At 36.1% G+C, this 25,324-nt stretch overlaps 1 protein-coding gene across 2 annotated transcripts in view; it reads left to right on the forward strand.

The window, feature by feature from the left end:
- The window catches only part of DOCK4 (dedicator of cytokinesis 4), a 244,154-nt gene that overhangs the window by 145,973 nt on the left and 72,857 nt on the right, over positions 1–25,324 (forward strand). For both annotated transcript variants that reach the window (XM_042872551.1, XM_042872552.1), the window contains exons 14-24: positions 2,626–2,750; positions 3,793–3,955; positions 6,118–6,224; positions 8,021–8,177; positions 14,358–14,455; positions 14,595–14,678; positions 14,770–14,870; positions 15,521–15,602; positions 16,481–16,651; positions 18,026–18,218; positions 24,460–24,587. In XM_042872551.1, the coding sequence (XP_042728485.1) occupies positions 2,626–2,750; positions 3,793–3,955; positions 6,118–6,224; positions 8,021–8,177; positions 14,358–14,455; positions 14,595–14,678; positions 14,770–14,870; positions 15,521–15,602; positions 16,481–16,651; positions 18,026–18,218; positions 24,460–24,587 (1,409 nt within the window). The remainder of the gene's footprint in view (positions 1–2,625; positions 2,751–3,792; positions 3,956–6,117; positions 6,225–8,020; positions 8,178–14,357; positions 14,456–14,594; positions 14,679–14,769; positions 14,871–15,520; positions 15,603–16,480; positions 16,652–18,025; positions 18,219–24,459; positions 24,588–25,324) is intronic.

Genomic DNA, 25,324 nt, shown 5'->3' on the forward strand with positions numbered 1-25,324 from the left:
TGTTTCTGAAAGACTCCTTAAAGTCTATGAAGCTGTGATTACTTTTTAAAAATACTTTTTTTTTTTTAATTTAAATCTTTTTAAATCAGAGCATGCTCTGCTTAAAAATTAAAAAAAAAAAAAAGCGAGGTTTTCACTGAGTTTTATCTGGGCTAGGTCATGAAATCTGTGATGAAAATGTGCTTTTGGTTATATTTCAGTGCAGACCTCATGGAAAATGGAAAGAATTCCTTGCTGATAAATAATGCGTAAATGCATAGATGCAGAATTCAATTTAGTCTTTATAGAGATACTGCTGCAGATAGAAATTGTTTGCTAAACCCAGTTATACTACAAACCTTCCATTTTTTATTACTGTGTATTTTCTTCTGAATGTGAAACTCCTGTTGGTGACTGATGTCCAGCTCTAACCTGGACCAATTCTAGGATAAGCACATGCGAAGTAAGGACCCAATATACTGTGTGCTCTTTGGTGACCATACTTGTAAATCTTTTATAATAAAAGATAAAAAAAAGATGTATTTAAGTGTAGAAATAATCAGCATCTAATAATTTTAAAGGTAATTTTATGATTTGACTTGTAAGTACAGCTCTACTGTTTCAGAGCTAGTGTCTATCTAGCTGGCTGTTGTAAACAGGCACCTAAGGAAGAGAGAGAACTGGACAGGAATATTTGCATATGTGATGATTACCCCCGATTCTCTCAGCCTCCAGCTATTTTCAGCTCAAGGGATTTCATGAGCTGTTTGTTACTGTCTGTTTCATATCCTTCAGTGGATCTGTCTTCCAAGACTTCTCTGTTCTCCCCTTGAACCCATACTTTCAGATCAAATTTCTAACATTCACAACATCCTTTGGAAAGTTTCGGGTTTTCTTTCACAAGTCTGGTGTCCGTTACATGAATAACCACTGCCTTTGGCTCATTTTGAAACTGGGCACCAGAGACTGATTTAGAGGTTGCACACACTTATTAGTAGTTCAGCTTTTTCATCCTTGACTTCATATCGAGCTCTTAAGTGAATACCATCTGCTCCTGGTATTTATTTGTGCTGCCTATCTGTACTCTAACATCTTGCATCAGTGTGTCAGTAGATAGATGATTACAAGGTAATACAATGGCAATTTTTTCCTTCTTTTTAATGGGTATGTTTCTTGAGAGTTTGATAATAAAGTTGGATTTTTTTTTTCTTTTCAAATTGACAGTGGTTTAGATTGTGCTTGAGAGAACTCAATTAATTTTCATATAGTGATGGAATAATGTTATAAAATATCAGAAGGCTGTAGCAAGATTAATGTTTCTGGTGCTTAAAAGTCACTGCAAAGTTGCATGCAGCAAAATAAACACAAGAAATATGAAACACAAGAGCAGGTCAAATTCTGCCTGCACATTAAAACAAAGCTGAAAATTGAAGATGAACTGAATATTTATCAATTATAATCATATTTGACTTTTTAATAATATGCTTGTAAATACACAAAACTGTTGTTTTTTTTTCTCTGATGCACAGTGAAAATCAACTTTAGTGCTTAACTTGCATTTCACTAGATGAAAGCAAGTATTCTCAATTTCTTTTTCTTTCTAGCAATTAGAATTTTAGAAGATGCTTCTGTGGTCATGCTGTTTGCCCTTCATTTTTCCAGAAAATTCCAAGTAGTTCTAGAAGTGTTTGTTCAGAAGTAGGTTAATATTTACTTCTTACAAAAAAGGTTTAGAGTTTCAAAGAAAAGAGTGGCTTCCTACCACCACTTCTACTGCCTAGTCTATGACAAAACCAAACTATTCTTCTTTCATTATCCATAAACTTTGTGGGTTGTATTGAATTGAAACTAAAGTCAGCATAGATCTCATCCAGAAGTTCTCAGTAAGGCCTAATGAGTTACTTATTCTGTTGATGGACAAAAATGGAAAGATTTTCAATTTAAACACGTAAGAGGTATTGTATAACTAACACATATTAGTTAACTCTTATGTAGTGCCTGCCTTGGATTTGTGCCTTGAATATGTTGCTGAAGATTTTAATCTAAGAAACCTTTCCAACAACTGTAAAATAAGTTTGCTTTTCATTACTGATCTTCAGGATAACCTATCAATGTAAAATATGTTGAGGTCGCTTAAATGAGAAAGAGAAATGAATTCTAGCTTGTTTTTTGCTTTTCCAAAGAGTAATGAGCCAAGTAGTAACTTTATTAGAGATTAAGTGTAAAAAAGTTCTGGTGAGGTGTCTTTAAACAGAGAAATGTGGAGATTAATTGAGAAAAAAATATGTTGATATTGCTGTAGATTAAAGAGGAATGAAGCCAAGCTTCAGTATGGATGGAGGTGCCATGGGAAATACCAAAAGAGCTAACATGAATAAAAGTTGCCAGCATTGCTTAGTATAGCAGATAATCTGTTGGGCCTTTATCAGAATGAAGCTTTGTTGGTTTTCTTGGTTTATGAAAGTTTTTACTGGTTTTCTTTCTTGTTATTAAAATCTGAAAATGATGATAAATTGTGATACTGTTCTTTGAAAGAGAAGATGAAAGTCTACTTCTCTTCACTACTACAAAGTAGTGAAAAGTAATCAATGTGAACTGACTTTTGCACATGTTTTTTTTTTTTTTTTTTTTTTTTTTTTTTAATAGGTGAAATGAGGAATGATTTATACATCACTGTAGAAAGAGGAGAATTTGAGAAAGGAGGAAAAAGTGTGGCCAGAAATGTGGAAGTGACAATGCACGTTGTGGACAGCGGTGGTCAGATTTTAAGGGTACTTTTGTTGTGAATTTGTCCTTGCTGTAGTTAACCTTGATACACTTCTTCAGAGTAAATCATCTTTAGGTGGTGTTATTTAACAAATACAAAATTGATTTTAAGAGGTCTTATATATATTTTGCTCTGTATAGATATTCAAAGCATTTCCACTTTATATGTTTTATTTCTGTAATCAATTACACGATCCAGATAAACACCTAAAATCACTAATCAAATAACTAATGATTTCATTAAGATACTGTAAAATGTTGAAGCAAGATTACATTCTGGAGAATTTTTGATTTGATGATTCTTAGTTTAATTCAAAAGTACTTTTTTCATATATTTTGTATGTACTTTTTTCCTATCTTCTGTATGATGTTGAGAGTTACAGGGTGACAAAATGAAGAAAGACACATACAGCCTGGTTCAAACTGCATACCTGCATGCATATTTGCAAACTGAAGTTGTATGTGAATGCATGGAGTGCTGTGTATGTGTGTTTTATATTAAATGTTTTTTTATATATATGCATGTTTATATATATACTTATAAAGAATATTAAGATTATAATTGCTGAGGAGAAAAGCATAGCTTTCCTACAGAAAATTGATAGATATCCTCAAGACAAGATCCTGAGAAACCTGTTTGCCTTCTTTGCTGAGGAAATACCATTGTGGGTGTTGCAAAGGCAACTCAACACATTGCTTGTTAGCAGTCAGGGGATCCGTATTTCTTTACTCTTTCATGCTGGCACACATCACTGACAACAGAAAGCTCTCAGGTTTATTTCACGTGAATAAGGGTCCTGTAGTCAGTGTTGTTCTTGTATCACTTAAATTCTTATGTACTTACTACAGGAACCACCCTGTGTAATTCCATATCACACGTGTTGCTTAAGCCTTCCTAGTCACCCAGTTACTCCTTTAAAATAGTTTGATTCTTGTCTGTGTGGATGATTATTTGCTGTTTTTTCTAATCAGCAAGTGTTTAAAAATGTTAGTAATGTGTTAACAAATCTATCTTTAAAAATTTAATCCATATTTTTTCCTCATTAGGATTTTATCTCATTTGGCTCTGGAGAGCCACCAGCCAGTGAGTACCATTCCTTCGTGCTTTACCATAACAATGGTCCCAGATGGGCTGAGCTGCTGAAACTTCCTATTCCTGTGGATAAATTCAGAGGAGCACACATCCGCTGTGAATTCCGACACTGTTCCAGTAAGTGCTGATCACAACTTGTGCCAGTTCTCCCTGTTAATGCTGCTGTCAGCACACGAGTTTCCGTAACACCTTGGGGGAAAGCTGCATAAACTTCATATGTTTTATAAACTTTTTCTTTATGCTTTCATGACACAGCATTTCAGGCTTGCAGCTCTGCTTAATAAAACTTGGTGCTTTGATTAAGCCTAAACACAAGGAGAGAACAATCTACTTTTATTAATAGAAATAGATAACATTGCAGCTGAAAAGTATTCTGAAACAGAATTTCCAAAGGCAAATTTACTTACCTAGTGAAACATTCCAAAATGATACCTGCTTCTTAGTATCTGTTCGGCAATCTGCCAATTGGAGAAATATGCATGCATGGTATTGTCTATTAATATAACTTTTGTATTTTTGCACTTTGCTTTTTTTTTTTTTTTCTTTTTAATTGTATAAAATTTCACAATTCCCTAAATGAAGAATTTTAGAGATGATTTTGAGGGTAAAATGATACTATTGTTGGAGTCTATATCCATGTTTGCACAGCAAGGTATACAAGTTACATGTGCTGCTGAGCACTGTCAAGCTGATAGAGAAACGTGGATAAAATCTTTTAAGTGGCTGCTGTTGTTTGGCTCTTTCTGGTGAAGCAGATAATAGAATCACAGAATGACCTGAGTTGAAAGGGACCAGTAAGGATCATCATGTCCAACTCCAATATAGCAATACTATTCGGATTGCCGTTGTGGCAATCACACATGTGGAAATACATTTGGATTTCAGGTACCTAGACTTAAAATGTAAATAACAGATAATAAAGGAAGAAATACTCATTGAGTTCTTTTCAAGATTTCTTTTATAAAACTAGCAATAAGTAGTAAAGGAAAATGAAGTAATAATGGAAAAATGTCAGTGGTGAATTTCCAATTGGTTATATGTTTTTGCACAGTTTTTTTATGCAGTATAAGTTAAGTTACATCTTTTTATTACAGTTTGGTTGACTGCACCACCCCAACTGCGCAAATTCAGACTGAAAAGTCATGCATTATATATGTTCATATATATAAATAAAGTTGATTAAAACTTGTTGATTTTGAAAAATATATGGCATCTACACTCTTGTTGGCTTCAGTAAAATTTCTACATTCTCAGTTTTGTTGTCTTTCATATATGAGGGCTGCTCCAAAAGCAATGCCTTCTATTTTATTCTACTGGTCCACAAATCAGAGGCAGATGTTGATGGTATGGCAGTAGAGATTGAAACTTCCCACCAGTATCCCATTCCACTTGTTGCTGTGACAGACAGCAGCAGGGGGACAATCTGACAAAATGGCATCTGACATGGAATTGTACATGGAGCAAAGGTGTGGAATTGAATTCCTTCATGAGGAAAAAATAACATCCATTGACGTCCACCAGTGCTTACTGAATGTCTATGGAGACCGCAGAGTGGATGTGAGCACAGTGAGGGGATGGGTGCTGTGTTACAGCGGTAACGCTGTACGCTGTAAAGTGGGGCACTTTCACTAGTGCAAATTTTTATGACCACAGAATGCAGTCTTTTGTTCACTGCTGGCAAAAAAAAAAATGCACAGCTAATGGAGATGACTGTGTTGAAAAAGAGTGTTTTGTAGCTGAGAACTTGCTCTATCAAATAGTGTTCTTGTGCTCTTTGAATATGTTGCAGTTTCTATGCAAATAAATAGGAAGCATTACTTTTGGAGCAACCTCTGTATTTAATTGATACATCTGTTTTGGAATTTAACCTTAACCTTAACCTTAACCTTGAAAATGTTATCTGAAGCGTAACATCGCTACAGGGAACAGTGGCATCTTCAGTCATATCTATAGATATTTTATTTGTAAACAGAAGTGCTGAGGCTGACCTAAAATGGAGATTAATAAGTAGAAGTGTCTATAGTGGATAAACAGCAAAATCAGAACAACTTTCTCTTTGTATTATAATAGCTATATCATATTCCTTTCTGATTTATAGTGAGGTAACAAAAATCATTACAGGAGATAACATGCAGATCCATAAAGAAATTTAAGATACTGTTAGTCTGACAAGCTGCAAACAGCTTCCAGTAAAGTTCCTTATCCAGGATTATATCCATTTATTTTGTCTAATATTTATAATGTTAACTCAAATGCTACTATTTATATATGTGTTTCAGCAAAAGAAAAGGGTGAGAAGAAGTTGTTTGGCTTTTCTTTTGTGCCCCTGATGCAAGAAAATGGGAGGACTCTGCCAGATGGCACCCATGAACTCATTGTACACAAGGTAATTTGAATTAGAAATCATTAACTATAATGATTCCTCTGTATACTATAAATGCCTTGAAGCATTAGGTTGAGAAAGTCTGTATTCATAACCAAATAAGTAATAATCTTGTCACTAATAAAATACCCATTGCTGATTGTTTGTTTCCTGTTACAAACTGCGATTGAATCTAGGTGTGCATTTCAGTGCAGCAGTAGTATCATGAAGTCTTACTGTGTTATCTTATATTTCACATTTCACAAAGTTAAATACACTGAGTGATGATACCCACTTATTGAACTGCTGAAGATGGAAGATAAAGCTATAATTTAAGCAGATCCAATCAGTATTATCTTTTCTACATATTTCCATCTTGTGGAGTTCCTTATTTGTTTCCACATTTTCCAGTTATCTCTTAGTCCAGAGGGCTTCATATGCTTCTAGATAGATTTAAATTTTAAGCATCATAATTCATATCTATTAAGTTGGCATAACGCATACAAAGTTACTACTTTGTTATGACTCCAATGTCAGATATGAAGCTGTAATTCAGAAATGAAGTTGCAACAGGCGTTTCCCATTAGTGAGAACTATCCATGAAAGCAGTGAGCTGGAAAATGTGCTGGAAAATATTATCTATTCATATGACAGCTTAATCTAAGTTTCCCATCTGAAACTAGTGTGTTTTAGTTAAAGAATGTGCCACTTAATTTTCTCGATAAAATAATGATCTTCAGATAGCTTCTATGGATAAAAATTATTAATAATAGCAAAGAAAAAAACTGACGTGTCTTTATATTGATTATGTATATGAATGTGTGTGTGTGTATATATATATATATATATGAGGGCTGCTCTGAAATAAATGCCTCCTATTTTATTCTGATCATGGATGATGTCAGAGACAGATGGCAGTAGAGATTCAACCTTACACCAATATACTATTACATGTTCTTGCTGCGAAACAGATGGCAGCAGAGAGGCAGTCTGACAAAATGGCGTTTGACGTGGCAGTGCATGTATGAAGCAACAATGTGCCATTGAATTCCTCCATGTGGAAAAAATTGTGCCCGTTGACCTTCAGTGATGCTTGCTGAACATATATGGAGTCCAAAGAGTGGATGCGAGCACAGTAAGGCAGTGGATGGTGCTTTTCAGCACTGGTAATAGTGGCAAAGGGTCACCTCTGCTGCTGCAGATGTTTAGGAGGGTGGCATGTAGGCTCTTGTTCATCACTGGCAAAAATGCACAGCTAATGGAAGTGACTGTTGAAAAAGAGTGTTTTGCAACTGAGACTATTCTTAAATAGATAACTAGTGTTCTTGTGCTGTTTGTTGCAGTTTCCATGGAAATAAATAGGAAGCATTTCTTTCAGAGCAACCCATGTGTGTGCATGTGTGTGGTTATATATATTTATGTATACATATATACATATAGTGTTTGTTTGGGATGGCTTGGTGAAGTTTTTTTCTGAATTGTAAAAATGTGTGAATATTTTATTTAGGACATTTTCTAGTAGTAATGCTATTTTAAAATACATTCAAATGTATTGAATGCATTGTAAAAGCAATTTTTCATACCTTAAACTGTACTTGACTGGTACTTCATGAAATTTTTTTATTCAAAACATTACATGCGTAACTGCATGGCATTTGTTGCTGGTGCATATGCTTTGAATTGAAGCAATATTTAATGAACTCAAGTCGTTGGGATTCATTTGTATGACAGCCTTAGAAATTTTATGGTTTCTGGCAAAGAAACAATAATTTCAGGAATTGCATACAGTACAGTGATTTTAACTGTTTTTTTTTTCACAGTGTGAAGAAAACACAAACCTTCAGGATTCCAGTCGCTACCTCAAACTCCCCTTCTCAAAGGGAATTTTCCTAGCAAACAACAGCCAAGCAGTAAAAACCACTAAAGAGTCCTTCTGGATTACGTCCTTTCTCTGCTCCACTAAACTCACACAAAATGGTAGGTTATGTTGATTATTTAAAACATGAACTCAAATGGGTGTGATAGTTAGCCTTTTCTGTGCCAAGCAAGGATAGATATACTCAAAAATAGCTTATGTTCTATCAGTTCTACAGAATAGTTTTCTCCATATTTTTAATATTGGGATGGAAACCAATGCAGTGTGATAAACCACTAATTGTACATAGTTCAAGAATGCTTTTAAATTAATGGGATTTTGGAATCAAATGCAGCATTCTTGGAATCAACTATCAAAACCCAGCTGCTTTACAAAAAGTCTTAATCTGTTTATTTTGTAGGTTTTATGAAATACTTATTCTAGGCTTTAGGCTGTGGCAGTTTGGTTGTAATTAGGTACATATTGCTTGCCTTTTCTATCACTTCTTTTCCTTTATATCTACAAATACTACTGCTTAAGACAAACTCATACATGGATATTATGAGCGGAAGATGGAAATACATGTGTGATGTACTCTTTACCATTGTTCTGCATAAAAATCTTAAAATTCTTGCCGTATTTGCCATACTAACTACAGTTTATAACTGAAACAGTTTCCCGCAGTCTTCTAAATATGGTGCATTTGTTTGATAATACATTTATGACCTTTTTTTGTATCGTCACAGTGTTATAATACTTTTTTCTGAGCTATTTATTTAATTTTTAACATATTGCTTAGCTACCTCTTGTGCTACCTCTTCACATATATATGTTGATAAAATTGCTAATTGCTTGCAAATTGATTGTAGGTATATAACAACAACTAGAGCAGCTTTGTAAGTGCAAATAGTCATCTTAATTTTCACCATTAGAAAGCAAGTTTCCAAAGTAGTACTATATGTAAAGAGTAAATTGTCTGTTTCGCTGTACACATCCAGTCTGTATTGTCATAACAGTTAGCTTCAAAGTAATAAAAGTTAGTCAGTAGAAGATTTTCCCCAAAGATGCTAATAGGCAATCAAAGGCTAAATTTACTTCCGTTAAAAGCCTTGATTTAAGAAATCACATGAACCTCCTGATGCTTACGCATGCCTGAAAGTGTGCCTGGACTAAAGTGTGTCGCTGATGAATAGTTTGGGTGTTGGCTGCAGTTATAGGAATTTAACTAATTTATGTTCACAGTACAGGAGTTATTGAATAGTTGATGTTAAAAGATGTGTGATGTAGGGCATAAAATTTCCATGCATATATATATATATATTTTTACCATATACAGAGTAAGAGGGTGTAGAATATCTGAATAATATTGATCCCCTTTTCAGCCCTGAAGGGTTAACAATTATTTCAGCAGTACTTCAAAGGGTGGAAATATTTTCAATAGACAGGCTCATATTTTCTCCAAGGATCTTCTTTGGGAAGTTCATTTTGGTGAGTTTCCAAATCCCCATTCTTTTAAACAAAAATTTGCCAAAATCTATTGCATGCTCAAAGAATGAAAGTAGAGCAAAGCATGTGGATATTTGGTTATGTGAGCATTGCTTCAGTTACCCTGATAGAATGTAGCATATTTTTAAAAAACAAAAACAAAACAGGATTAAAAAGATCTCTATATTTACTTTTCCAGTAAATATTTTTAGCAGTATCTCTAAAATTTCTGATTATTTTTTAATCTGGAGATTTTTCTGAAGTTGTCAATGAGCATGTGTCTACAAACAAAAATTGAAATGGAAATTTTGCTGTTGCTCTAGCTGTGGTAATGGAAGACCCCAAACCAGATTTGTAATGTGTGACTGAATTAGGCCATAGCTTTACAAACTTGCTGGGAAATTTTACTCAGCTGTCCTTCTCTCACTGATTGCCACAGTTACCACTTGCCATCAGCCTTCATGAATATTAAAATTGTGAGGAGTGGGAGAAGGAGGTTGTTGCCCAGTTGCTGGGAGCCATAACTTCCTTACTGCACATGCTTTGGAGGGGATTTTAGGATTATTTCCAAGCTGTTTTCAGAGAGCTTCTAACAGGACACTCTATGCATTCGTCAGCAACTCTTCTAAGAACATGTCCTTGTTTAATCTGCCTGACGGTTATCTTTCTTTAGCTTGACCTTTAGTCCTAGATTGTTATTCAGATAATGTTAGCAAACAAAGTACATCTTCTTACCTGGATTTCATTTGTATTTCAGTTATAATTCATTTTTCAAAAGAACAAAGTAAAAGAGGGAGCAAGAGAAAATATAGTATTTTTCCACTGACTAGCTGTCAAAACAGTCCTATTTGGTTTTGACATTTAGGAAGACTCTGCCTGCCAGAGAGTCAGGATCCATCCAACAAGTTGGAGTATTTTAGCATGTTGGCATCCAGTCATTTCTGAGCAGTGATCAGAACATCTTCAGTAAGCAGCTGCTCGTCAGCAGAGCAACATGCCATACAGCATGTCTCTTGTAATGCAGAGGTGTAATCCATCTATCTACATTTAAAAAAAAAAAAAAAAAAAGAAAATTAAAAAAGAAAACTTGTGATTTATAGAACAACAGTATCAAGGAAAACTTTTATGAGTGTCTTCCCCCTCCTTGGGTGGGTGGGAAGTGTTGGCTGCCTACTGAAAGAGAAATATGGATTTTGAGTTCTGAATTTGAGCTTTTTCATTTTGAATGCTGCACCAGGCTAACTTGGGATTTATAGGACACAGATGGAAAGACCACAAACCTGTTCCTTATACACCTTAATCTTTTGTTTCACCCAGTACTTTGGATTTAAATTTAAATTGCTTTGAGAAGGGAAGTTGTTTTCTTTGGTAAGGGTGGTAGCTCAGGTGTGAACAATTCTAAATGTACAAATCAGCTCATGATACAGAGAAGGTATTGAAAATGCTTTTCCTCTTCAACAGAGTGTATCAGCAGCATTGGCTTTTTCCAAAACTGTGTTTTCATAGTGGGCTTATTTTAGAAGACAGTTTATATTCTCATTTCTCTTAATACATGACACATTGCTATCCCTTCTCCTTGTGATTCATGTCAGATTTTCTATTCATGTCATTTAAGCTTAGGCTATTCACTAATGCTATCTCAGCAATGACTTCCCGCCTTTGCATTTTCCTTGAAATACGTGCTTTGAAGTGAGTGTCTTATATTTGCTTTCTTCTTTTTTTTTCTTTAAATCCTCCAACAAATCCCTAATATTCAGTGTCAAGTCTCTACCCATCGAGTACCTCCAGTAAACCTGCAAAGAAGTATTTTTCCTACTATGAACTGACAGCTTTAGCGAGTTTCACTGTTCCTCAGCTTAAGTAGTGGTTTAAAGAGAATAAAGGGTAGAAGTTCATTTAATTATCCAGAAGACAAATGAAGCTCAGTGGGGATTTGTTAATGCTTGTTTCTTGAACATTCCTGACAGAAGGAATAATATCTATCACCTGTCCTCAATCGATGGGATGTTTCCCTGACACATGTGGAACTTTTCCTCACTCTCAGCGGAACTTAAGTGGCTCTCTTAATCCAAACCATTCTGCGCTAGGACACTGAAGCAAAAAAAAAAAAAAAAAGAAATGGTAAACATATTTTAAAAAATTGTGCCTACCAAAGTTAACTAAAGCAGCAAAACAGTAGAAGAATTATGTGTAGAAGGTTTGCTGCTAACAACTTTGGCAAGATATGAATATAGGTGGAGATATATTTAATATTATTAAGGGCAGAAATGCTACTTCATTCCTAGTTATGACTGAAGGAACTGGGGCTGTTTAGTCTGGGGAAAAGGAGGCTGAGGGGAGACCTTACTGCTCTCTTCCAATGACTGAAAGGTGCTTACAGCAAGAGCGAGCTTGGTCTCTTCTCACTGGTGACAGGTGACAGGACAAGAGGAAAGGGCCTTAAGTTGTACCAGGGTAAGTTTAGGTTGGATATTAGGAAACACTTCTTTATAGAAAGTGTTGTTAAGCAGTGGAATAGGCTCCCCAGGCAGGTGGTTGAGTCACCATCCCTGGATGTGTTTAAAAACTTCTTGGATGTGGTGCTCAGGGACACGACTTAGTAGAGGACTGTTAGAGTTAGGGGAGTATGGTTAGGTTGTGGTTGGACTTGATGGTCTTTAAGGTCTTTTTCAATTAGAGTAATTCTGTGATTCTATGAGAGAGTTTAACTTCCTGGGGCAAACTGGGAAAGAACTGACACAAAATGGGTGTGAATCAAATGGAATTTTAGTGTGAAAGTGGGCTGTGGTAGTAACAACCCAAATAGTTGCTGAACCAAGAGAAAAACTTGCTATTATCTACTTATTTAATAGTGGGGTTGTTTCAAAGGAACGGAACTCTTCTAAAACAATACTGGACAATGATCAAGTAGAGAGAGTTTCTGCTTAAGCTGATTGAAGGTTTGAACAGTGGTTAAGGTTTTCTTTTTCAAGAAGCTAGCCTGGCTTTGTGAAATTCTGAAAAGCTGGTCAGTGAAATGGGCCAGTAGTATACTTGAAGACAAATATGAGTAACTTCTGTGCTCTGAACATGACTTGGAAGGAGTACTGCAGACCTAACAGAGAGTCACAAGCAAAAAATGTGAGGAGTAAGCAGGGAACCTGCAACAGAAAGCAGAAAAATAACAGCAGCGTGTCAGGGTTCAGCTGGGGTCAGCGTGAAGTGAAAACTATTAAGCCAAGCCAACTTGCAAAACTCTGTTTTTGGGTGTTGAATGGTGTTGAACATTAAGTTCTCAATCTTACACCAAGCTGGAATTTTTTTTATTCTGATTCTGAAGCTGAAACCAACAACATGTGATTTAAGGATAATAAATACAGTACCTCTACTTAAGATAAGAGAAAGAGCGGATAACCTTATCTGGGCCATCACCCTCTAATGAATTTTATGAAAGTATTTACAAGAATTCGTGGATGAAGTAATGGATATGTAGCTAAATGGAATATGCTAGATATGCATAGGTATTCCATCAAGATAAGTTTGTAAAAGGCATTTCATGCCAGAATAAACTTCTTAATCTTTCTTTACTAAGGTTTTTTTTTTTGTTATTCAGAGGAAACATAGCAGATCGAAAACATCTGGACTTCAGTAACACACCACATGGGAAAAGCGATGCAGATTAGAAAAAGAATTTTAAAACTGTTAAATAACAGGCTAAAAGGGAAAGAGCAGGTTGCACTGTAAAGGAAGGGATTTCCTTCCTGAACAGAAGGTAAATAATACCAGATCTGAAGTATTTGGCCTGGGATTGACTCCTCTTATTTGAGTGGAGGTGGAAGGTGTTGTTAGTGGGAGATGCTTTGCTAAAACCTTGGACTGCTGAGAGCCTGTCAATGATGTTTGCTTCTAATAAGTAAATGAATGGGCTCATCACCTGAGGGGAATAAGACCAAAATATGATATAGACACAGCAAGGCAACTGTAATTTAAGTAACTAGTTAGAATAGAACTTACATGGAATCTTGTGGTATGAAAAGCGGGCTTGTATGGAGATTCTTGGGGATTCTGCTATAGCCAGGGAACTGGACAATATTAAAAAAAAAGAAAGAGCTATTTGTGTAACCAATATGAAAAAACTCAAAAAAAAAAAAAAAAAAAAAAAAAAGAGAATTCTACAGTGCATATGCAGTGGACATTTAAGCCTGCTAATGATGATAAAGAAAACAGTGATGGGACCTCCTCTGTAATGTTGTGTACCATTTTGGTCGAGAAGGCTAAAGAGGATGTACTAAAACTTGAGTAAGCAGAAAGACATTGAAGTGTGTTTTAGCTTAGAAGAGTTTATTTTCCAGTAGAAATGGTCTTGTTTATTAATGAAAAAGGATCGTAGGGGCAGTATGTTTGTTCTTTAAAAGACATGGGAAGATTAGTATTTTAAAATACAAGCAAACAATACATGCAAAATAATTAAGAGAGTGTTTCTAGCTGTCAGAATACAGTTCTGGAAGGCATTCTTTAATAGGATAAGACACAGCAAGATAATTACTTCTCTTAAGCTGGCAGTTGACAAATTTCTGAGCAAAACTGCATGATATGTTTGCAACAGGAGATTGATTTTAGTGACCCAACACCAAGTTCTTACGTTTCTATTAGTGAAGCAATTAGGGCTTGGAATGGAAAGTTGTTGGTTTGAGACTGATTATATATTATAGCAAATCTTGAGATGATTTCTTTTGTTTTATTGAAACTCAATTTTGCTGAGTGGACTGCAATAGCAGAATATATAATCTGAAACCCTGCTTTGGTTCCAGCTTTAATCTTGCAATTTGTTTTGGCAGGAGATATGCTTGACCTTCTGAAATGGAGAACCCATCCAGACAAAATTGCAGGTTGTCTCTCAAAATTAAAAGAAATTGATGGTTCAGAAATAGTAAAGGTATATACCACTATTTCTTTCCTTCCTTTGTTTTGCTTTTAGATAATATGAGGTAAATAATTGTCTGTCACAAGTGTACTTACTTGTGTGTCTCAAAAATATATGTTTGATAACAAACTGCCTCTTATTCTCCAATCAGTTTCTTCAGGATACATTAGACACTTTATTTGGAATTTTAGATGAAAACTCTCAAAAATATGGATCAAAAGTATTTGATTGTTTGGTAAGTTTCATTTTGTGATAATGCTTAACACCATTTAAGAACTAAGTAAGAAATGAAACAAAAAAAAATATTTTTTTCCCCTCACATTTAGGTTCACATAATAAATCTGCTGCAGGACAGCAAATTTCACCACTTTAAGCCAGTAATGGACACTTACATTGAAAGTCACTTTGCAGGAGCACTTGCATACAGGTGAAGTCTGTACTTTTTCTAACTGATTTGAACACTGAAAGTTATCTGTATGTTACAATAGGAAAAAACAAACAAACAATGTTTATATGAATAGTCCAATTTTTTAGTTACCAGAAAGGCTACTTGCTAAGACCCTCTTGCTGGCTTAATTTTGTCTCTTTTTCTTCAGTGGCTTGCTTTATTTAAATAACTTTGAAAAGCATAGAAACTTTAACACCATTCAGTTAGATCTATGTTCTCTGTGTATTGCAGTGCACTATTAAGCCTCACTTGCTATGCTGTTCTCTGTATTTATTGTGTAACAATACACAAATACAGTTTACTGAGACTGCCAAACAATTCATGGAATAGCAGGGGTAGTTCGTGCTGGCAGAGTCTCCTGTAACTCAACTGAGATCAGGTACCCCTGTCACAATAACTCTACTACATGTGTAATGCTGACAATTCCCTGTTTATTAGAGGCCTAGTAGACCTATCAAAAATCTGAAATTAACTGTAATATTGGGCTTTTAGGGATCAGCAGAATTTTGTCATAAGTTTTTTATTTTTTCAGTGTTTTCAGTCTTTTATGAAAGATCAATTTGCATTTTAAGTGCACTTAACTCTTCTACAACCAGTGTGTTATAGTACTTTCTGATGTGGTATTCTAGAGATCTGATAAAAGTAATGAAGTGGCATATTGATCGAGTCACTGAAGTGGAGTTGCATGAGCACATACAGGAAGTACTAAAGGTAAGAGAATCACCTTTGAAAGCATTTATATAGTACCAGCAGATATAACTCAGTAAAAGGAACACAGTATGTGTAAATAATGAAACCGTAGTATTAATTCTAGGGAGTTGCAGGCATTTTGAGTGCAGTCAGTTGCTTTTTTTTTCTTTTGTCAATAAAGCTTGCAACCCCTAGACTCTGGAGCTCTGTCGTCCTTACTGAATGAGAATACAAGTAGGAGCTGGATCTAAGAAACTGTATATAAATTGTGTTGGTAGTATTAACATCTGTCACATAACTGAATCTAAATGGTAAACAAGAATGCTGACTTAATGATTCAACCTTGACAGCAAGGAATTCTATTTAAAATGGTGATTTGCTTGCTCTCATCCTGTTTTGTACATTAACAGAGCTCAGTGCAGAGAAAGGCTGAGCTGTAGAATAGAATAATTCCATTTGGGACTAAGCTTATTTTTTTGGCATTACCTGGTTAACAGTTGACAGGAAAACATTTTTAACATATAACAGGCCAAAGAAATTGTAGAACAGCTCAAAGTTTCTTATGTTGGCCTTGCATATTTAAGCTCTACATATTTTTGTGGCCACAGACATGCATGGATGTCTTGTACAGGGCACTGTTGAGATTTTGCAATTTTACTTCTTTAAAATAAATGAGTGTTCCCTAGTATGTAAAGGTTATAAAAGGCAAAAGAGTGTTTCTGGTATGTGCTTTTCAAATGTTAGTGTTGCATTAGAAGTAGAAACAAAAAGTTTGCCAAAATTAAAAAGCATGGTATTCTGTTTCAGACCCTTGTCATTATTGAAGTTATATAAGCATAAATCTTTTTATAGATGAGTTGGTTTATGTTTATGAGTTATTTCTAATTTTGACATTTTAGGCACAGGAATATATCTTTAAGTATATAGTTCAGTCTCGAAGGCTATTCTCTATTGCTACTGGTGGACAAAATGAGGAAGAATTTCGCTGTTGTATTCAAGAACTTCTGATGTCAGTACGCTTCTTCCTTTCTCAAGAGAGCAAAGGAGCCAGTGCTTTATGCCAACTGCAAGTAAGTTTGTGAGCATGCCTTGGTAATGATTAGTTTCCATCTGCACTATTAAAAAAATCTACACGTGTTTTTACCTATGTTCTTGGAAAAGAAAATGTTGTTTGTTACAGCAAAATGATGTTTCAGCTTATGCACATACCTTCGTCCTATAGTGTGAAATTTTCATACCAGCAGCTTCTGAATATGCGTGACGAAGATAACCCTACATCAAATATTTAATTTTGAATTACACGCAATTCATATTATGCTTTTGACAATACCAGTGATAAAAATGACATTTCTGAACTGCTGAGTACAAATCAAGGGATTTCTCTGTTTTGAGCACTTTACAGCTTTGTTTAACCACTTTTGAGTTCAAGAATTTGAACTAAACAAAAGGCTGTCAGATTTTTTTATTCTTTACAGAAAAATATCTATCTCGATGAGCAATATATTTTACCACTCAGCTGATATATCTTTATTTCAGTTGAGACCACTAAAATTTATTATTGCTGAAGGGCAAAGGCAAATCACTCAGGAGACAGATCTCTGCATTAGGTGTGATTTAGCAGTGTCCACAGCTTGAAGTTGTACCTCTTAGTCGTCATCTCCTGCTATAAGCGTGACTGTTTAAGGTCTGTTCTTCCAAGAAGATAGTAAAATCAGAGAGAACAGGGTGGAGAAGTGGTTCTTCCATCTCATATGACATAAGTAGCTGGAGTGTAATGTCTGCAGCAAAATGATATAAACAAACATTTTGAATTATTCCTTGCTATCTTTAACCTTGAATATTGCCTGTCGTTACACCAGCATGAAAAGGGTCTGAAGTGTAAGTAGCTTTTCTCCGTTGGCAGGAATTGGAGAGGAAGGAGGGAATGTAAGTTCTCGCTTCCTTTCTCTAGCACTGTCTTCTTTCCTTTCTTCAGTGTTTCCACATTCATTATTCTCACTGAAAGGTTTCTAAACCTATTTAAAGATTGTTGAAATGAACGCTTCTGTCAGTGCTTCTCACTCCAGAATAAAAGTTTTCTCTTTTTGTTCTGTTATCAGCTGGCTTACGTTATCATTTCAAAAATTTACACACGTGCAGATGATGAGAAACCTGTAAATAATAAATATTTTTATTCTAAATTGAGCTTTTTCCTTGTTTGTGAAGGAAATGTACAGTTGCGTGATAGTGTTTAAGAGAAATTAGTCACAATTATAAGAAAGTTAATGAAAGTGAGGATATTTCTTCTGAAAAATCTAGCCAATTTTAAAGGTGTTGGCTGCCTTTGAAATGTAAAAATAGCAATTTTTCTACAGGTACTTGTTTCACTATAGTTATTTAAATTCTATGAATGTCAAAACCATTCTGCAATATCTAACTGTCCGATTTTTTTCCTTTTCCTCTAGGCTGTGTTTCTCAGCTCATTCCCATCTGTGTACTCTGAACTTTTGAAGCTCTTTGATGTTAGAGAAGTGGCAAATTTGGTTCACGATGCTCTGGGCAGTTTGCCGACAGTCATGCAGGGGGATGAATCCCTTCAAGCTGTTAAACTTCAGAGTATTGGGAAAACTGTAGAGAGTCACCTGTACACCAACCCAGGTAAGGTTGTCCTGGGCTGCCTGCTGTTAAGGAACTTCAGTGTTACACTTGTTATGCAGGTCAGCAGGTACTGAAGGGAACGGTGCCCCTCATAACTGCATTTCCCACGTCACGTTTCTTCAAATGCTGTTCTGTAAAAGCTGCTCATTAACAAGAATACAGTCAGTTAGAGGTTGGGTTTTCAGAGACAAATAAAAAGACATTTTTTTCTTAAACTGCTGCTAGTTATGTCCGTGAAATAAATTCTCACTGTACTTTTAAAGTAATCATAAAGGGAAAAAGCTCTACAAATGTAATGTCTTCTTTTTTTCTTCTTTGGGGCGGTCCAGCAAACAGATTCTCATTTATCCATTAAGTTTTATTTGTCTTGCTAGTTCAGCAGATTTGATCCTCTGTTTTCTTAACATGACCTAAAAAACTTACACAGATACAAGTGATACTCAATATATATCATGTAAAATAATACAGCTTTTTGCTACGTGGAAGAAAAAGGTTCTGTGTGGTGATGACCCCACAGTTGTTTTTTTTTCATTTCTAAGTAAAAACCATAGTAAAGACCAAGTATTAATTTTGAGAGGAAATAATTTTGTACTAAGCAATTTAAAATAGATTTTTAAAAAATTAGTAAGTGTTAATTTACTAACCAGAAGCACTCTTGAGAGCTCTTTGGATACTGGCTGATGGAGTTCAGTAGGAACATCAGCTTTTGCCATCTAAATCAGTCATGATAGAACAACTACAATGATGAAGACTCTGCAAAACCCCTGGGTTATGCGTAAATATTTTGATATGCTGCAAAATAAAGTGATCCTAGAAAATAAAAAAAAAAAATTTAAAAAGTGTGATTTTAAGGATTTTACTTTAAAAGTTTGAGCTCCAGGAAGTGGGTAAGTATTGGATCCTTACTTTTCTTCCTTCTGGTTGCAAAAACAGCTTTCTCTTTCCCATGTGAGCCTCCACAGAAGTCTCTTCCAGAACACTTAGCTTTTCCTATGGCTGGTTGATAAAACCTCTCCACTTTAAAAAAAATTCCTCTTTTTTTTTTTTTTCAAAGTGCAAAGATTTTATACTGCTTTCAAGTGCTCCAGAGTCTTTTTCAGACTAATTATTTCTTAATTTGTCTTGCCCAGCAATATTCATATAATAAATATATATAAATATATATATTTAATAGTTCCTGTTCCTTTGCATATGTTTTTTCATACTTTCTCACAGAACTGTTGGGGGAGATGTATGTGTTCATGTATATTTTATTCAGAAATTCAGTTTATATTAGTATCACTACAGTGGATAGCAGAAATTATTTTGGAAAAGTTCTGCAAGTAATTCTTTGCGTCTGTGGCTCTTTTTGAAGGAGCAAGGGAGAAGTTTTTCAGCCATACCTGTATTTTTCTTCAGCACTACAGGCAATTTTGAAAACAGTTAATGACTGTTCTGAAAACAGGGACATGTCTGTGCAGTTGGAGAGCTGGCATATGTGTTTGGTTTTGGAAATGATGTGATAATTGTTTGTTTGACTTAATCATTTTCTTCTCCTATCCATGTTGAGTCCAGTGATTGCATAAATTGAATGAGTCCAAATAAACCTAAGAACAACGTCTTTGCTTTTCACTGTTCAAGCGCTTCTTGCTGTTAATTTATTTAAGATGCTCAATTACACTAGTTTTTTTTCCTGGCAGGCTGAAGTTTTGTCCATTGGTTCAGATGTAGTCTTTGAAATGAATATCATCCTTCTTTAATCCTTAAAACACACTGGAGTGCTGAATTTTTTATATGTCTGTGCAAGTGTTTTACTGCTAAATGAAAATTGAGGGGAAGAATTGTGTTATGAGTTAAATGTTTAATGTTAACCTAACTTGCATAGGAAAGTCACAAGGATTGTCCAGATTGGTGTCTCTTTCTAATCTTGCTAAGCATGTACTTGAAAAGCTCAATATTGTGATTTTTTTTTTCTCTTTCAGTATAATATTTGTGAAGGACAAGTATTAGCATTTTAAACAGTCAGCTAATTCAGCTTTCTGCACAAAGGAAAAATTAAGACAGTGACTGATTGCTAGGAATTTTGATTATTGCACCATTCCTTGCACTCATTAATTTTACTGTACACAGTGGCTGACATTGCAGCTGCAAGTTTTTAAGAAAAAAAGAGTAACCTAAGGCAGATGTATATACTGTGTTCTCAAAACATTCTCATAATCTTTGGTTTAGCTTGAGCAGTGGTGGAGATGTTAGCTATCCTCTGCTGTAATACCACTAGATCTCTCTTCTAAGCAGATCAAGACAGATATTTAGACTATGAGATTCCAAGGAACTTTTCTAAAGCTCTATTATATGTGGTGGTTAATTCAGTAAGTGGCACTACTACATCTCATCTATAGTTACAAACCATTGTAGCATGCTTTTTGCTAATTTTAGGAAAGCTAACTTCCAGCTCTTTGGGGAGGTTGTTAATAAAACCCCTGGGAATCTGTCCTGAAGGCCAAGGAAGCAGAGACAGAGCTGGCAGATCTTTAAGAAAGCTTTCCTCAGGGCTCAAGAGCTCTCCATTCCCAAGTGCGGGAAGTCAGGAATGGAAGGCAAGAGGTAGGCATGGCTGAACTGGGTCTTGTTGTTCAGACTAGGGAGCAAGAAGAAAATGAACAAGCAATGGAAGCAGGGACAGGTAACTTGGGAGGAGTAAAGGGATGCTGCTAAGCAGTGTAGGGAGGGGTTCAGGAAGGCCAAGGCCCAGCTGGAACTAGACTTGGCAAGGAGTGCAAAGAAGAAAAGAGGAAAGACTTCTCTAGGTACATCAATTGGAAAAGGAAAATCCAGTAGGGTGTACCATCCCTAGTGAGCAACACAGGAAGGCTTGTAACAATGGACAAATAGAAGGCCAAGGTATTCAGCAACTTTTTTGCCTCAGACTTCACCAGAGACTGCTGTTCACACAGCCCTTGTGTAGATGGTTTGGAAGGTGGGAACTGGGGGAGCAGTGCCACTCCTGATGTAAGTGAAGATCAGGTTCATGACTGCCTGAGGAATCTGAACATCCCTAAGTCTATGGGTCCTGATGAGATGCATCTCAGAGTCTTGAGGAAATCGGCTGATGTAGTCACCAAGCCACTCTTGTTGATATTTGAAAAGTCATGGCAGTCAGGTAAAGTCTCTGGTGACTGGAAAGATGGTAATATTGCTCCCATTTTTAAGGAGGATAGAAAGAATGACCCAGGGAATTACCAACCTGTTAGCCTCACATTAGTGCCAAGGAAGATCATGGAGCAGATCCTCCAGAGGGAGCTATGTTGAGGGAGGTGATGCGGGATAGCCAGTAAGGCTTTGCCAAGGACAAGTCCTGCCTGACCAACCTTGTCACTTTTTATGATGCTATTACTCTGTCAGTGAACAAGGGAAGAGCCACTGATGTCATCTATCTTGACATCAGTAAGGCCAGACACCTGATATCTCTCAACATCCTTCTCTCCAAATTGAAAAGATATGGATTTGATGGATGGACTGTTCCATGGAGAAAGAACTGGCTGCAGGATCAAACCAAGAGCATGTGGTCAATGACTCCATGTCTGGATGGAGATCAGTGACAAATGGTGTTCCCCAGTGGTCAGTGCTGGGACTGATTCTCTTTAGTGTCTTCATCAATGACATCAACAGTGGGGTTGAGTGCATCCTCAGCAAGTTTGTGGATGACACCAAGCTATGGGATGCAGTCAACATGCCCAAGGGACAGGATGCCATCCAGAGAGACCTAGACAGGCTTGATCAGTGGGCCCAGATGAACCTCATGAGGTTCAACAAATCTGAGTGCAAGGTCTTGCACCTGGGTTGAGGCAAGCCCCACTACCCACATAAGCTGAGGGATGAAAGGATTTTGTGCAGCCCTGACGAACAGAACTGGGTTTTCTGGTGGATGGCAAGCTGGACATGAGACAGCAATGTGCACTCACAGCCCAGAAAGCCAACCATATCTTGGGCTGCATTAAAGACGCAGGGCCAGCAAGGCAGGGGAGGTTATCCTGTCCCTCTACTCTGCACTGGTGAGACCTCATCAGGAGTACCGAGTCCAGGTATGGAGTCCTCTGTGCAGGAGAGGCAAGGACCTGTTGGAGCATGTCTAGAGGAGAGCCACAAAAACGATTCAAGGAATGGAACACCTCTTTTGAGGACAGGCTGAGAGAGCTGGGGCTGTTCAGCCTGCAGAAGAGAAGGCTTTAGATGGCCTGAGGCAGCATTTCAGTATCTGAAAGGGGGCTACAAGAAGGACAGGAACAGATTCCTTAGCAGAGTCTGTTGTGATAGAACAAGAGGAAAATATTTCAATCTAAAAGAGGGGAGATACAGATTGAGTTGTCATGGTCTTCTAGTTTTTGTTGGAATTACACATCAGAACATCATGCAGTGCAGCTGGAGTTAAAGAGCAAATGCTGCAGTTCCATGGATTGTTGATATTTGTGGTTTCCTGGTCTCAGAAGAGAAGAATTAACTACAACTCCCAGAAGATTTCATTTTCCTGTTTCCATTTTCCACTTGGAGGGAAAGATGTAACTGGCTGGGAGTCAGAAGAATTCCCCTTCTTTGTTCTTTTTGCCCTCTGGCTGTTTTGCCTACAGCATTAGAGTAAGGACTTTGGTTTCAGAAACTCTCCCTCTCATTTTATTTATTAGTTTCAATTCCAATCATATTGTATTATATAGCATTATCTCACATTCTACTATTAGATTCAGTAAACTAAGATATTTTTCTCTTAGCTTGTTGCCACTGTTTTCCTCATGTATTCCCATCTCCCTACCTTTTCCCTTCCCCTCCCCACTCTTTTTCCAAGGGCATGGGTCTGTGGGTCTCTTCATCCCCTTGTCAGGGAACTAGGCTGAACCAGGCCAAACTGTGACATGAGTATAAGAAAGAACTTTTTTATAATTATAATGGTGAGGCACTGGAACACATTGCCAAGAGAAATGGTGGGTACCCCATCCTTGGAAACATAAAACATCAGGCTGGACAGGGCTTTGAGCAACCTGATCTAGTTGTTTGTGTTGCTGTTTGTTGCGGGGGAGTTGGACTAGATGACCTTTAAGGGTCCCTTACAATTCAAAAGTTCCTCTAATTCTATGATTGAGTTTTGTAGCACTTGTGTCACCCCCAAAAGAGTACATGGCATAGAGCTTCAGGCAGCCTTACACTCTAAATCCTTCATCTCTGCCATTGAAGATGGATTACTACACTCAATGTGGCAATGCTTGCATAAACGTCAGGAATTATACCTAGGTGGAAAAATGATTTTGAAGGGGTTGTTTTCCTGCTAGATAAATTCAATTCTTAGGAAATAATTTCATTAATGTACAAAGAAACAAGTATAGATAGATAGGTAGAAAATAATCTTTAATATTTTAGTACAGGAAATTGTCCCAGAGGGCATCATTTTTCAAGGAAAACACCTGAAATCAACAGCATGAAAACAGATAACACCCATTCCTTTTATCAAGTTGTGGATAGGTGTTTTTTGTTATAACAAATTTAAGTATTAGAACTCTTCAATTTTAACATTGTTTGATTGTAAGAAGAAGGAGGAAAAAGTAATATGTTTTTGAAGTTCTTTGATCATTTTGGCAGAATTCAGGACTAAAAATAGCACCAAGGAGCTGTGTTTAGGAAATGGAATATGGGAAAGGCAAATTACTCAGTGTAGACACCAGTACTCTAAATTGCTCATAGGCAGTAGGAGTAAAGAATCTGGGAAAGCAAAAATCCTGAAAGAAATTTGAAAGTAATGCTGGTCTAAAAATCAAGGCTCATTTTGCAGAATAACATAGCTTCAGGATAAAGTCAGTTGTGATTTTGGCATGCGAAGGGATCCTGTCACATAGCAGGAAACACTAGAACATAATTCCTCATTGTTTTGAATAAAGTATTATTATGCTGTGATTTTTGTTTGTTTGTTTTTAATGACAATTCAGTAAATACATTATTTCTTTTGTATGTATTTGGCACAGTGGTGTTTGTATCCATCCACAGTACATGTTGCCTTTCAGCATGTTATTCATTCTTTAAAAACTTACTTTTAGTTCACATGAAATTATTAATTAAAGACTTCAGCTTATAAAAAATGTTGTTTTAAGCATGTATGTAAGAGCTTTTGCTTATCAGAAACACAGTTCTGAACACTGTTCATGACTTATCTGTATGGTTGTATTAAACTGAAATGATTCTGTGAGAAGGTTCTACTCATAGAGGTTTCCATTTATTTCAGATTCACGATATATTCTTCTTCCAGTGGTTTTACATCATCTCCACATGCATTTACAAGAACAGAAGGACCTTATAATGTGTGCACGTATCCTTAGCAACATATTTTGTCTCATCAAGAAGAACAGCTCAGTAAGTAAACACAGTGTTACATCCATAAGTTATTGAACTTCTTTAACTGGCACGCAGTAATGACACAAGCTGGACCTTGGCCAAGAACATTTTAAAGAGCTCTCTGTGTAATATTCTACATGAATGTGTAGTGTGTAGTATTCTACATGAATATGTAGTTTGATTTCTCAGGCACCTTTTTTTTTTTTTTTTTTTTTTTTTTGTTTGTTTGTTTTGTTTGTTTCTCTAAGCAAGATTATTTAATTGTAGCACATTATTTTCCTCCAAGCTTTGAGACTTTATGAATGTTGTTTTGGACACACAAAAAAAGGCCACTTTCTTTTAGACGTGTATTATGTTGTGAGTTACTTAGTCATAGAAGGCATGAAGATGATATAGGGAAGGAACTGTCTTTACAAATTAATCTGTGAAAGCTGCATGTAAGAGCTACGTTAGGTACATGTATTACAAACATGAAAGATGATGATGAAGTTCTGTCAGGCAACTAAGATAACAAGAAACATGCATTGCTTGTATTTAGTGCACTACATACAAATCAGGCCCAGCATACCTTACATTGTAATGCATTGGTGAGAACTGTTGTGTTTGTTTCTTCATTTTGAACTACTGTTAGTAATTAAAGTTGTACAGTCATTGATTTGATGTAGATGTGACATGCAACTTTGGCATCATAACATTCGTATTGCAACTGCTCTTTGTTAGTATTAGTACCTCTTTACAGGGTAAGGGGATAGATG

The sequence above is a fragment of the Lagopus leucura genome, unplaced genomic scaffold (assembly GCF_019238085.1).
Source record: "Lagopus leucura isolate 7727_CA_CO unplaced genomic scaffold, USGS_WTPT01 Super-Scaffold_100008, whole genome shotgun sequence".
NCBI classification, from domain to species: domain Eukaryota; kingdom Metazoa; phylum Chordata; class Aves; order Galliformes; family Phasianidae; genus Lagopus; species Lagopus leucura.